The sequence below is a fragment of the Halyomorpha halys genome, unplaced genomic scaffold (genome assembly GCF_000696795.3).
Source record: "Halyomorpha halys isolate HHAL.00 unplaced genomic scaffold, Hhal_1.1 Scaffold10.1, whole genome shotgun sequence".
In the NCBI taxonomy this organism is placed as follows: domain Eukaryota; kingdom Metazoa; phylum Arthropoda; class Insecta; order Hemiptera; family Pentatomidae; genus Halyomorpha; species Halyomorpha halys.
In genome coordinates, this window is record NW_027107501.1 from 1,347,444 (window position 1) to 1,363,685 (window position 16,242).

The 16,242-nt window shown below is 31.3% G+C and overlaps 1 protein-coding gene across 1 annotated transcript in view; it reads right to left on the reverse strand.

Moving 5' to 3' along the window:
- Positions 1-16,242, reverse strand: part of LOC106678292 (autism susceptibility gene 2 protein) — a gene marked incomplete in the record, with an annotated part of 202,544 nt that overhangs the window by 20,563 nt on the left and 165,739 nt on the right. Inside the window, 1 exon segment of the mRNA XM_067045884.1 lies at positions 1,062-1,116. Coding sequence (XP_066901985.1) covers positions 1,062-1,116 — 55 coding nt within the window.

Here is a 16,242-nt window from a genome sequence, read left to right on the forward strand (position 1 = left end):
TACGTTAAGTAACACTCAATAAGTACCACATTCAACAACAGTCAATAAGTAATAAATTCAACAACAGTCAATAAGTAATACATTGAGTAACAGTCAATAAGTAATACATTCAGCAACAGTCAATAAGTAATACATTCAAAAAAGTCAATAAATAACACATTCAACAATAGTCAATAAGTAATACATTCAACAGCAGTTAATAAGTAATACATTCAACAACAGTCAATAAGTAATACATTCAGCAACAGTCAATAAGTAATACATTCAGCAACAGTCAATAAGTAAAACATTCAACAATACTCAATCCTATATATATTTTTATATTACATATCTCTCAAGTTTTTCGAGATGAAATTTAATTAATAGAAATATAAGGAAGCAATAATAAACCAGTATAATGCCACCATTCAGTTAAATTATCATATAATTTTGTTTGAAAATGCGATTATTATTATGAAACAGAAACATTCATTGGGAATTCCATTTATAAGAATAGATAGGAATATGCCACAATTATGAAGAGCTCTAAAAGGTTATATCAATTTGTCATTGTGTCGGTTAGTATATGATGCGACAACTGGATCTGTCAGTTATAATTATTTGTCTATTGTTTATATAAAATCATACGATCAGTTGATGCATTTATAATTGTATTTACATTGAAAAGGATTATACAATTTAAAAAATAAATAAGTAAATTAGTTCAGAACAGCAAAATGTAAGACAAATAAATATAATTTTGGCCCCTTATGACCCACGAGCCTCGCTGAAGGTTAAAACAAAATGGTGGAGGACCCAAAACTTTGATGTTTTGTCCGCACTTAATATAATAATAGTTCGCAAAAAACATAAACAATATTGTCTTAAAATCAGATTCCAATCTGGATCAACTCCAAACATTTTGGACACTACATATTTATTATTTATATTAATTCTAATCTGCACTACTTAATAAAAACCAAACTCAGAAAAAAAAGTGGTATGGCGTACCTGTAAATGTCAAAATAAAAAATAAGCATGTCAATATAAGTTTAACACAGAAAAAATAAAATAACACTTACGTTTTCTTACAGGAGGCGGAGTTTCCGAGAATAGGACTGAACCCGAATCAGAAGCCTGAAACAAACAACATATAATTAGAAAAATGAAAATATTTTCATGTTTATCTATCAGTAACAAATAATGAAGAAATAACCCGTATCAACAATAAAATATCTGTTTACACCGACCATTGAGTGAGGTCTAGATAAGGTTAAGATATCCACTTGAATATATTTGCGTAATTAGACCACAACAGGTTCATTTACCACTCAATATTGCCATTTGAAGTCTAATAACTGCAATATGGGTTATTATAGATTATTATATATAAGAAATATTTGTAATTTCATTAGCTAACATATTATTGTTATGTTAAGCATTTCTAGAACATAATGTATGCGTAATATTTAATTTAGATCAACTTAAATCTTGAAAAATGATACGAATTTATCATTCGAGGACTTATCAATATCAAAAATACTCAATTTCGATGACTAGGACACTTATATACAATTGTTACGACAAAAGAACGCAAAACAAATATGTTTGGAAAATTAAACTGTTTATTTTCCCTTAGCACATAGTTTTGAACTTGAAATTACAATGGTTTTGCAACAGAAAATAATATTTTCAAAATAAAAATACCAGATGCTATTTATATTTACCACAAAATATCAATAATACGGATAATTTCAAATCAGGCATAAGAAATCTGAATCAGAATTGTGTTGCAATTAATAAAAAAAATTAATTTCTGATCACAATGATTATATACTAAAATGAATAAATAAATATGAGAAGCCAAACTTGGTATGTGAGGTAGGTTAAACAATTTATTGTTGATAAGGTCATTGATAAGATTGTAACAAATAGTGTTAATTGAATATAAATAGAGTAAGTAAAATAGTAGCTAAAAACAGGTAATTTAATACAATATAATGAAAGTTAATTGATTCGAGTATTTAATTAGAGTTTAATGTAATTAGTAAGTAATGTAATGTAATTAGAGTTTCCCCCCCATTTAGTTAAGTTTTATAGATTGATAGGCTAAGATATATTTTGACCATGGCAGAATAGCCTGCAACTTTTTAAGGACATTGTTACCTGTGATATTGTAAATAAGCTAGTTAACTTCGAATGCAGAATATTTTTAAAAATACTATGATTTTTAATGATTAGATTGTAATGAAAATTAGTGATCAATAGATATACTTAAGAATGGCCAGAATGGCCGAAACGTGGAGTTATAGCAAGAAAATAAACATGTTCGAGATTTATTTATTAGGTTTCAGGGTACCGCTAAAAATGTATTCCCGTCAAAAACTCGAATTCGAAAGTAAGTACTACCACAATACTTATCTAAAAAAAAATCTTTTCGAATTTATTATTAAGTTCTAATGTCATCTTTTTTAGATATATTACGGGTATATTCTGCAGGCGATTTTCCTTGAAAATGGTCGGATCTTCCTATGAACATGGAGCACAAACGGTACAATAATGCAGATAAAACCCTAAATGGTTGATGAAATTCATAAAGATTAATATTGACAAAGTAATGTGATAGCAACAACCTCTAGCCACAAGATTATGGAAAAGCCTTATCGTATCAAACAGAAAGGAGAGATTAAAAAAAATTTCTGACGAAGGATATAAGAGGCTGGGAAAATTGGGTTTATTGCGGCCCTCCCGCACTTAGCCTCAGCACTCAACTTTTTAATCTGTTCATCATCTCCTAATTGTTCAGTCACTGCTCCCCCCCCTTCCAACGCCACTTTGAAATTTAATAATACTCCCCCCCCCTCTATTTGTTGTTTAGTCGGATTCAATTTACTTTTAATCAAACTTGAGGGGAGAAACTTTGTCAAGATCATACCGAACATGGATCAAATATTTTCACTCCGCAGAAAGTATTTATTCGCTCGTTTTTGATATTTTAATCTGATAAACAAATAAACAATGTAGTATAATTATAATCTGTAAGATATAAGAAAAATATTTCTTTTTTTGAAATTAACAACTGTATTTAAACTACTAAAACTACAAAGAGTAAATATAGTGTGAATATTACTGATGAATGGCGTGATGGAGACTTGTGGAAAATGTACACACTGGTGGAACTCGAATAACATTTATAGACTAGAAGGTCTCGAGACCATCTTCTTTTCAGAAGCCTAGTAGGATTATTAGGAAATGAAGGGAAGTAAGGTGAGACACTCGTGGATTTGGGCAGTTAGGGAGTTTATCATGTAGGGATTGATATCTGGCACTGCTGGAATCGCCAACATGAGAACATTAAGTTCTTAATTATCATTAAGGATGATTTTCTTTGGGACGAAGTAAGGAGCATTGGGAATTTTACAAAAGATTTTTGATTGTAGGTATTGGATACGAGAGGAATTCGATGGTTTAGAAGAGATCCAAAGCTCAACAACGTAATTCCAAAGACTTATTCCATAGTAAGGCTTTGGAATTACGTTGTTCATCTTCGTGTAAATGTCCATTCATGTATATGAGTATTTTGTAATTAATTGGAGGATTGAATCGTTTGTCTAGTAAGTGCTGTAACAGTCAGATTGGACGTGCAGTTTCCTGTCTTTTGTGTCTGGTGTGAGGATTCCAAGCTCTTCATTAATTCAGATTTAGTCTCAGGTAGCCGATCTTGTTGAATATGAATAAATGGAATAGAAAAAAAAATATATCAATTATAAGGAAAATAATTATATTTGAAGCATTCTTTGTGTCTCCGCCGAGGTATCCGGGTACAGTATGGCTCCTGCTCTATTTTTTTGCTCTGACTCCCTTCCAAGCCATTTCTGACATACGGGGAGGAGGTTATCTACAGGTAACCACCAACCAATGCTAACCATAGTGGGATCAAGTTTTCATTTCATGGGACCGCCACGAAATAAAAGCCAACCTTCCAGGGTGGATTCGGACCGAAAATGCTGCTGTAACAAGGCAGTTGACGCCTTAACTCTCTCAATCAGAAACGGCCCATGTCACTAAGTTACATCAAAAGAAAATTAATCATTACATATTGAGAGTACTATGTAGCACTGTCTCTGAAAATTTTGACTAAGACAATAAAAATTGGGAGGCATACATATATAATAAATTAAATGACGAGTTATCTCGTAGTTTTTTTCTTGTCATATTTTTGGAGCTATGTTGAAATTCGTATATATTTCGAAATTTGGCAAGTGGTTAATATATATATGTGATGCCTATAGGTGATACATGTTTATATCTTTTTTTTAGCATTGTGGTCGTGTGCTTTTGAGGTGCCCTTTAACATTGAAATCGTGGCATTTGGTAGAAAACGTGGGACAGGAAAATAAATATTTCCCAGCTCTGTGTAAGTAGGTGTTTAGGGCGGATCTATTTATACGAGCATTTTTGGCAGCCGCCATCATTCTACAACAGCTGGAATGCAGTACACAACTCGTCTTTCGGTTTTTCATATTTAATCATTAGAAAATTTTTAATAAATATATTATCAATTAGTACGAAAGTTATTAGAGCACAAAGTTACTAGTAAATAAAAATCAGATTAATGTATTTAAGGGTAAATAGTTAAATTCATTAAAAAAATAAATAAAAAGGATACATTCGTACAGTTAATGTTTAGGTGGAATAATAATTTTCTTATCTCTCTAATTCAAATTGATCTCTCTGACATATTGGACTGAGTCTCATTTATGTCATATATTTTAGCGTCTTTTTGATACCATAAAAATTAGAAGTTGTTGATTGAGCTGCAAAGTATTTTCATGATATTTGGAAAATTTTGGATTAAATTTTCAGATTAAAGAAAATTATTTTTTATTTATTTTATTTAACACTGGTTTAAAAATTATTGGTTATTTAGTTATTTCCACGATCTGTGGAAATAACTAAATAACCAATACGTCTTACATCACGATTATGAAGATAAGGATGTAAGACGTATTGGTTATTTAGTTATTTAAAAAATTTTGGTAAAAATTGGTTTTTATACTTATTAAAATCATTTAACCTGTATTACTTGAGTAGAATATATGTTTTTTTTGGACTTTACATTGGACCAAGCTCATTTAAATATCATTAGCTTTTTCTTATGTCCTTTTAATGTACGAAAAAATATTGGAATATATTTTTGTAGACAAAGAATAATAAGAGTAAACAATTATTTTGAAAAAGATATTTTAAAGATAATTATGTTGTTTTTTTTCGGTTCCTCGGGCCAATTGGAACGAACATCGGGGCACGTGTCGAACAATTTTTGGATGTAGAATGACAAAGAAAAATTGTTATAATTAGTCACCACATTTCTCCACTTAAGTAATACATAGCATGAAGATAAAGATGTGAAGCGGTAGCTGTTCACATCTTTATTAGCTGTTCACATGTATTACGATTTCATATGCCTTTCATGCTGTGATACATTATTAATTAATAGTTGGTTAATAATTAATTACTATGATTTTAAATTCATAAAAGAGTACCTCATGACCAAGAGGTTTAGAAACCGTAGTTAAAAAAAAAAAAAAAAAAACTACGATGGAATTGGAAGATCCCAAACATGGAGGATCTAAAATAACAGCCCACAACGTTTCGTCAATTCAGGATAGAAAACACCCTAATACATACACGCCGAAAAAATGCAGCAAGTCTCACATTAACTGACTACTAAAACATCAACTAGAGGCAGTAACTAGCACCAAGACATCAATTAGAGGCAGTAAGTAGCACTAAGACATTAACTAGAGGCAGTGACTGGCACCAAGACATCAACTAGAGGCAGTAACTAGCACCAAGACATCAATTAGAGGCAGTAAGTAGCACTAAGACATTAACTAGAGGCAGTGACTGGCACCAAGACATCAACTAGAGGCAATAAGTAGCACCAAGAAATCAACTAGAGGGAGTAACTAGCACTAAGCACATATCAGGTCCGAAAGGATAATCACGCAACAGTAAACTTAGTAAAATTGAATTTACTGAGTCGGTCAATTACAAAAAAAAAAAAATCATCTTGGTAGGAATTTAGTAAGTACAATTATGTCGAGTTCGAAACATTTAGTAAATTCATTTTTTTTTAAATTTATTTATTGATATTTACAACTGTACATAAATACATCAAGTAAATTTGAGGAAAGCATAATGGTATTGTACAAACATGTAGAGAAACTACCCAATGGTAGCACTCTAAAATTCATTTTTGAGCTCGTAACATCTGGTAATCCATTTTTGAGCTCGAAACATTTATTAAATCTGTTTTTGAGCTCGCTAATACAATAAATTCAATTTCACGAAATGCGAATACAGTTGTGTCATTATTCTTTCGGAGCAGCGAAATGTAATGAAAGAAAAGAGAGGTTACATAACCAAATAATATAATAGTTTTATTCAAACAGCTGATCAGCAGTAAATTGAAAAATGGACGTCTAAAAATCGATTCAATGAATTAAGAACTTTCAGATGATTAACACGATTAGGAAATGGTTAAAGATCAAATATCGAAAACACTCGTAGAGATTAGGGATGAGAGAGATGGGGTGTAATCCAAGTGTTCCTCTACGGCGGAAGCCGACTGTTTGGCCTCCAACCCCCTTATTACTAACTCCCTTATTCCCCGTCCTCTGCTCTCCAGTACGACTTCATAGTAGGTATATCTTTCAGCTGTCTTTAGGTTCGGTCCCGGAATATTCAGTTTTTTTTTATTTGTCTCGATGAAGAAATTAGTAAAGTATCATTATTTATTTTATCTATCAAACCTTAATCAAGGTTTTCGAAAACAAAGTATTACGTAAAATATTCGGATCGAAAAAGGATGAAATAACGGGAGAATTTAGAAGACTGCACAACACTGAACTAAGGGAATTACACCTGGTAAATATAATTCAAGTTATTGTATTGCGGCGGGTGAGTAAGGTTGTAGGGCTTAGTAACGAGCAGAGCTCTAAAATGTTAGAGTGTAAAACACTGAACCGACGGATAAACGTCCGAGGAGTACACCGAAACGTAGATAGGAGGATTGCGTTAAAACTGATTTAGTAGAATTGAGTTTGGAGGAGCATCATGTAGTGATGTATGTAGAGAGGTGTTATTGGCATCGAATCTTCGGGTTCGTTAGTCCTTCATTATTATTACTATTGAACATCAATCAGGTAGTTTCTGGAAATATGTGTAATGGAATGAGAGGACTCAAAATTAAAAGCTCAGAGATGATACTATACTAATTAAACTTCCGCATCACTGCAATAATCTCTGTGGTCTTGATAAGCAAAAAATTATGATTTTCGAATTATGACGTTGGAGCAGCGAATCAGTGATGTACAGAAATATTGCGTGCGTGTAACAATGGAAGGCACGAAAAAAGCCCGTTTTAATAATTTTGTATATCTTTTTTTTTTTTTTTTTTTTTAGTTCCTCAATAATAAAACAAATAGTTGAATCAGTATCGCTACATCCCAGAAAGGGTTCGTAAGAAACTAATGTTACTAAACCAAAGGTGTGCAAGGAGGTGATCTGGTCAGAATTATGCTCGACAGCCAGTTTTTTACCTAATTAATGAAGATGAGCGGATTCCGGAGGGCTACTAAATCCACAGGGATGACTCACAGCTATAGTGAAACAGAAAATAATTATCTACAATAGCCAGATTCGAAACAGGATTCTTCAGTTCTATGGTTATTATTATTACTTAGATATATCGTTTTAATTGATTTATTTTTTATTTTTAGCGAAATTAAACCCCTATACTAAGTATTATAAGAACTATGTACTCAACTCACCAGGCTGATCTGGTATTAAAAAAAAACTAACAAAAATCAAAGGAATGACAAGATTTTGGATATCACTTTTGTTCTTATAGCGTCCTATATACTACTTATTTAAGTACATTATATGCTTTAAATGAATGATTTGTCAATCACCTTAATCATGATTACACGCCCCTCACCTTATAAAATAGTTGACATATTTATTATGAGTAATTAACAATTGGATAGTGACATATACCACTCTTGAATAGCTTAAAGACGAAGACTCTTTCCGAAATGGATCGTCCTAAATGCTAATAGCAGTTACCAAGGAGCCCGAGCTAATCCCTCGAAGACGCGGCTAAGCTAGGAACCCAAACCTCCAAGCCTCCTAATCCTCAGCACCTTGAGCCACAGTTGATTAGGATAATTACCTCCCCCCTCCGCCAATCCAAACGGATTTTTATAATCTGGAAAATCTCGAATATAATTCTTATCGCTTCAGCTTTTTCTAATGTCGTTCCCTCTCTATTAAATGGGAGTAATTATGGCACAATCTTAAAGTGGTCTCATCTTTTACATTAGAATAAGACTCATTGTACATTGGTATTCTTTACGAAAAGTAGATTATAAGTGACTCATCTTTTGCAATGTTGTGCAATATTACCTAAACAAGTTTAGACTGTCTTTTTCACATGACAACGCTTATTTATTTATTTAGATGCTGTAAACTACAGCACACAGTACCTGGATTCTTGATGCCAAAAATACTTCAAGCTGTCAAGAAAAATTCCACAAAAAAAAGTTTTTTATGGTGCAATTCCTTGGTATTGTCTAACCCGAACTGCATGCCAGTGTAAACCAGTGATTGAAATCGCAGGCGAGATTACTACAGAAAGGGTATTGAAAAACTTGTGCCAAGGTATGATAAATGTCTCAATTTGAATGAAGATTATGTAGGAAAATAGCTTAAGATTATACCTTTCAAATGTATATAATAAACTTTGAGTTTTTCAATTTGTGAATTGTTTATTTGAAAACGTCTGTTACTTTCTGGACAGTCCTCATATTATGGTAGCATTTGATGAGATGAGTTAATTTTTTTATTAAAAATGTTTATTTGTAATCCCTAACGAATAGGAGAAAATTTTAAATTATTTCTGAAATAAACTGAATATTTTTTTTTTTTAATAATTTATTTATTGTTATTTACAACTGTATACATATATACACATCAAGTAAATTTGCTGTAAGTGATATGACATGATACAAACATGTGGAGAATCTACCCATTGATAGAACTCCAAAAACCATCCATCTTCTTTTCAGACGCCTAGGAGGATTATTAGGTAGTGAAGGAGAAGCCAGATTAGAAACAAGTTGGTTTGAGTGGTTGGGATGTTTATTCTGGAAGGATTGGTATCTGGTTCTGGCCAAATCGGCAACATAGGGGACATTGAGGTCCTGATAGATGATTTGATTTGTGGCAAAGTAAGGAGCATTAAGGATTTTGGACTGTAAGGATTGGATTCGAGAGGAATTAGATGGTTTAGTGGAGCCCCATAGCTCAATTCCGTATGTCCAAATAGGCCTTATAATAGTCATGTAGATCAGTCTTTTGTAATGGATTGGAAGTTTAGACCGTTTGTCTAGTAAATGTTGTAATAGTCGGAATCGACGAGCAGTTTCCTGTCTTTTCGGTCTTGTAGGAGATGGAATCCTCAGTCGTTTGTCCAGATTTAATCCTAAGTAACGGATCTGTTCAACAGGAATAAGCGGGGTATTATTAAAAGATACTGTGGGGCAAGACGAAGGTTTATGACGAAGGGTAAATATGATTTGGTGGGATTTATTGGAATTGGAATAAATTGTAAATATATAATTTTAATTTGTAAAAAAAATTTACTTCGGATAGAACACTTCTCAAACAATGTTTTTATTCTGTTAATTGTTTAATGGCGTAAGACTTCGCATGTCATCAACACCATTTATTTTTTTATGCTCATATTTATTTTTTATGTTTTGGCTATTAGATGTTATATTTGGTAACAGTAAATTTTGTATTTTAATAAAAATTGTCATACTAATTCTTTTTTTTTTTTAGTGAGACTTTTTTGTTGTTGTGTGCCCCTTGCTGGGACATAGTAGAGCTAGAGGCCAATTCGACTCTCTTCAGAAGGATATTATTAACAATGCAAGAGGAAAATAATTCCAACCAATCCAAGTAAATATCAGAATGACAGTAATATAGAAGGATTTACTTTAAAAACTTGATACTAGTTCTTAAAACACTCTCCAGTATTTGAGTGTTTAATTGTAAATTAACTTGAAAACGTTTCGTTTTTAATTAATGACAACTAATACGAAGTTTATACCCTCTTGTGATTGATAAATTCATTATTGTGACTGCGTTCAAGAGTGTGACTAATAAATGATGCTGATTTCGATTCTGATAGAAAATATTATTAATAAAATAATAAAATAGAAACGCTTCATCATTCAATCGTTCGCAACTTTTCGTCAGATATCGTAGCAAACAACTCTGTTCGGATATTATACATATTATGCATCTAGGGAGCCCAAGGCCAAAAACAGTTATTACTGCCGAATTTGGCAACTGGCCCTTCCTACTGCAGGGGTATTCATTATCTTTACTCTACCATGTTTCCTGGATAAATATTTCCTTTTCTTAGCATGTTAAAACGAAATGAAATTTAACATGGTAGAGAGTCAGTTAAAAGATCAGCCAAAAAAGAATGACGTCATGCAACAGACCAGCTGAGCTCCACACCATTTTGTCTGTTGTTTCGATAAGTTAATTGTTTGGTTATGTAGATTTAGTTTTGGACGATTTTAAACTCTAATGAATTAATGGATACAAATAATAATAAATTAAGAAAAACTAGGAGAGGAAACAAGGAACAAATGAGGTGGATGAAAGCTGTCAGAGATTTTATTATCTCGTGAAGATTACAATGGTACAAAACAAGTTGCCAAGAAAATCCGCTAGGAGCTCCTCTGCATTTAACATAGAACAAAGAATTTAAATAAGACTGATCACAATCCTATACTTTTAACACTTACCATGTTAAAACATTTTGCATTTAACAACTCTTGAAAACCCCTAATAGTTGAGTACACAACCTAAACACATGGTTTTTATTTATTTTTTAATAATATAATAGAGCAGGAAAAAAAAAAAAAGAAGGATAATATTCAAATTAAAGATAATTGTCTGCAAAACCTTATGAGAAGAAGAAGTAGGAGGTCCAGGCATGTGGAATAAAGATAGAGACAAGGAAGAGAAGGCTTGAAGAGGTATCATTAACCCACGTGCCGATTGCATCAAACCCACTAATGCATTGCATTCTAACCTCCACCATTATAGATTTAAATATAGTTTCTACCAGCGCAACTTTGACTTTATCAGAACAACTTCTATCGATCGAAGTTAAGCAGACATTTATAGATATAGACCTATACAGATATAGAGATTATTTAAAAAGAAAAACCAGCAATTATCCGACTACAGCATAGACACATGGATATTTAAAAGATTTAGACAAGTATTATAAACTGCCTATTCATAGTTACGTAAAGGTTTTTTGAGCGAACGGCTCAACCTCGTCGTTTCCAACAGTTTAAAGTTAATACTTAATAGACAAACAGTCCAAGCTTCCAGCTAATTATGAAAAAGTAAATGACCACAATAAGGCTTATTTGGACTTACGGAGTTGAGCTTTAGGGCTTCACTAAAACCATCGAATTCCTCTCGTATCCAATCAGAAATCCTTCGTAAAATCCACAATGCCCCCCCCCTACTTTATAACAAATAAAATCATCCATAAAGACCCTATGTTAAATGTGTAGTACATCTAGCACGAACTAAATATCAATCCTTTTATAATAAACTTCCAAACTAACTATTATCCTCAGAGATACCTGAAAAGAAGTTGGCTCGAGACTTTCCAATGTAGAAATATTATTGGAGTTCTACCAGTGGCTGGATTCTTTACAAATCTTTCATTTCCTTATTAAGTATCATTTACTTTTTATATTTTTAGTTTAACTACAGTAGTAGATTTAAACAATTAAAAAACATTTATGGTCCAATTGAACTAATGAGTTACCGTAAATGTTCTTATTAGGAAGTTTTAGAGATTCTTTCTTTGTCATAAATTTAAGTCTAAATTCTATTTTCTTATGAAAGTTCCCCACATAGTAGACGTTTCGAGTTAAAACAATGTTAGGAAGAATATAAAATCCACCTAATGATAAATTTGGTGTATTGATGAGTGTAGTTGATCGATTTGTAGGTACGTAAAGATTAAGCGATCGAGTCAACCGATTTCCAAGTTCTCTTTAACCAGGTTGGGGCCTCGGTCACTTTATGGTATGGGGGCCCAGTAGATTAGAGATGGGACCCTTTAATTTATTTTCTGAACAACTTTGGGTTATAATTGATTATTTAAAATTAGAAAACAAACATACATTTCAAAACAAATTTTAAACATTTACAAAAAGAACTTTTCTTGATTATTGATAAGCTAAATCATGAATTACTTCTTCAAACAGTATTTATTTAAGTCCATCAGTTTTATTTATTTAACTCAGTGATAAATCGATAAATCTTTCTTCAAGCAATCTATGGTACCTATAAGCTCGTTCTTGATTCATTTTATTTACAGAACAGCAGTTAGGGATGTCGGGACTCTATGACTTGTAGTAAAGATGCCACACATTGCGACCCCTGGATGTTTTGAAGCTCAAATTAAGGACGTAAGTCCATTTTGTTCATTTTTCAAGAGACGAAAAATAAAGTTCAACAAATTCAGTATAAAAACTTATCCGTTTAATACAGATTTAACTGGGATATTTATTATAATATACAGGTTAAATCCTTCATATCAATCGATACAGAATTTTTTTCTGAGTCTATGTACTTAGTTAAACATTGATATTTTTTGGACTTAAATCCTTTATACCTATCAGTACAGAATTATTTTATTAAATGTGTTTAGCCTGTCCGATAATAGTTAAGATTTTTCAAGTGAATAGTTCAACCGATTTTTAGGTTTAATGTCCCTAATTACTCAACGATTTTTTTTTTAACAGTTAATAGATTTTAAAGAGTTGATCTCTTCAAATATCCTGCTGGACTGCATGTTTTTAAAACGATACTGAAGATAAAAATGAATTATTCCTTAAAATTTATTTCTACTCTCCTAAGTGCCTTTTTTTTTTTTTTTCCAAAAACACTAAAACAGGTGCCTTGTATTCTTAATTTAAGTGCCGAGTTACTCTTTCTAATCTTATACAATATCTTTACTGTACCAACCAGTGACATCTTTACCTCAAGGGTCCCTCTACTCCTTTGATCGATAAATTAAAACGAATCAAGAGTGAATTACCTCAAGAATAATACTTAAAGGAATACATTTTGAAAAGCAATTCATAATTTTACTAAACATAGCTTATTATTGAAACCAGGTCAAGCGGCTAATTATAAGGGGTAGTAAATGGAAATTAAACATGTTTTGTGGCAATTCATAATTTTACTAATCAAAAATCAAGAAAAGTACCTCTTGTAAATGTTTAGAAATTTTAAAAAATGTTACCTTTCAAATTTTCAATTTGTTTTGAAAATAATCTGAAGGGCTGTCATATCATAAATTTCTCAAGACCCCACTTGGTTGAAGACGGCTCAGGTAGCTATAGCCACTCCGACATAACTTCAGAAAATTCTTAATTACTCATGCATCCTTTATCTCGTAGTACTAATTTTTTAGAATGCGAAATATTTTCAATCGTGTTAACAATGATTTTTTTTTTTTTTCTGAGCCTTCTATTAATTTTATTATCTCAAACAAAACCAATACATTATACAAAATAGGAAAATGAATACATAATAAACATAAATATCCTTTTTTTGCCTGAAGGGCATTTTAAGGTAGGTTGTGGGATCTGCGGTGTGCAGGGCACTTACTTGCCATCTGCGTTGTCACGAGTGGAAGGGACCTCACTACTAGTAAAATAGTGAAATAAAAAAGTAAGGATTCTACGTTGCAAATCATACATTCAACTATACCTGGGGTCAATTCTGATAATACAAAGTATGCTTCACCACAATCTCAAATATCAAGTCCACCTAAAAAGGCATATAACGAAGTTCAGTTTTGATAAACTGTATGTTGCCTTTTGAGTTTATTTAAAAATTGTAATTGGGATATTTACTACTAATTTATTTATTTTTAACAGCTCTTTGTGGAAGGGATTGATAGTTATTATAGATGAATTGAAGTATGGGAATAACTCATTAAATGCTATTGTAATATATTTTGATTAATCATATTATTAGTATTAATGAAATGCATATTAAAAATCAGAATTAGTTTAATCCCCACATAACTGAGGAATTATGCTTGTTATCTGAAATATAACGTTTCAATGTGTGGTAACATTGATTCGACCAAAGTAAAAATTATATTTATTTATTACTTATTACGTAATTAATGAGTATATGTGAGTAAATGCACCCCGAAATACATCTAGTTCATGAAATTGAGTTTAAGAGAAAATGTTTCCAGTATAAAAAATTTTTATTTAATTTACTATTCTAAAAAATCTACACTCACGGTATTTTTAATAAAGTCTTCAATGAATATGCATCGACTTTAATATTCATTTTTTTTGTTAAGTAAGTATAATTTATCCCTTGTTTTTTTTAGTTTTTTTTTGTTTTATCGATTCCACCACTTCATTAGCAATTCTAAGGATTCATTTGAAACGATGTTGTAAGCCTTAAAAACGAGAACGAGTGATTGATATTTCACAAGTTCTTAATGACAAATATCAGAAAAAAAAATTCCTTCATGAAACACGACTCAGTTGTGTATTGCAATACAGAGTATAGTCCAAAACTTCAAGAGGAAAAAAAAATAAGTTTTTCACTTTAATTTTAATTAAAAATTGTCAATTCTACCTATATGGTGAAGAAAAATAAAAAATAGCGGCTGAAATAGTTTCAGAAGTAACAAAAAATTAATTTCTTACTTCTTCAACGTAAAAAAGAAATACTGATTATTTATTATTAGTAATTAAGAATTGGATAGTAAAATTTACTATTCCTGAATAGCTTAAAGATGAAAAACCTTTCTGAAATGGCGTGTCCTAAATCTTAAAAGCAGTTACAGTTACCATGAACCCAGAAGCTAATCCCTCCAAGACGCGGCTAAGCTGACTAACCAAACCTCCAGGCTTTCTTCCTTCTTTTGTGATAAAAGAAAGTTTAATTTTTACCTAGACTAAGCAAGGGATACAGAAAATATCATTAAAAAGTAAATATTGTACTTTTAAAGTCGCAAGCTCCCTAAACTTTATTTTATTTGATAAGACCTAAAATTTTCGCCTATTTTTCATTAGAAGCTAACCATATCCTTAAGACTACCTAAACAATTAAAAAACCTCATAGCATATTATTTAAAGTAGAATGTTTCTGAAAAATGAGCTCTTCACGTTAAATAGTTCTCAAGATACGATTTATTTAAAAACTGCCATTTGTTTTACCAAATAAAAAAAAAAAATCAATATTTTGTAAATTAATTTTGGCGAATATCATGGAAACCGTTACTCCTACCAAGATGAACGTTATTGACTATTTTATAGTAAATTTAACTAGCTCAAATTTGAGTGCTGGCAGAAATTTGTACGTCGAATGGTTCCTGAGCTATATTTTTACATAAATCAAACTTATTGTCCCAACAACTTTAAATCAATTTATATTAGCAAATATTATGAAAACTACTACTTATCTACGCAGATAAGTTCAGGAACTACTCAATAGTACATTGCTAGATTTAATTCGAGTGTTAATAGACATTTATACGTCGAATGGTTTTTGAGATATAGATATTTCAAAAAATTCCTTCACTAACTACTGATCTTTCAGTACATTTTTTTTATGAAATGTTGCTTTTTAAAAGCTATGTCTCGACAACTATTGAACATAAATAGCTCTATTAGGGCTTTTTAGTACATTTATTCTACTTTAAATGATGATTTCTTAGGTTTTCTAGGGCTGTAAAACAAATTTATTTTTTATAACGTTTAGAAACAGCCGCCATTTTTTATTCCCCCTACCTATACTTGGGAGACATATCAATTTACACTAATAATTATACATAGTTTTCATTAAAGTAATAAAAAATTGAGGTGAAATGACTGCATTTTTTCTCCTCTTGAGCTCTTGTACTACTATAGCTACCTGAACCTAATTACTTCATAGAACAATCAACAAAACTTTAATTTAGGTTCTAATAGGCATTGGTACGTCTAATAGTACCTGAGATATAGTTTTTCATATACTGAAGATTTTTTAAACAAGAAATCAATTTAGTTGCCTGGTTCAAAGTATAATGTAGATATAATTTTAATATTAGTCTATATCCTTTAATAATAC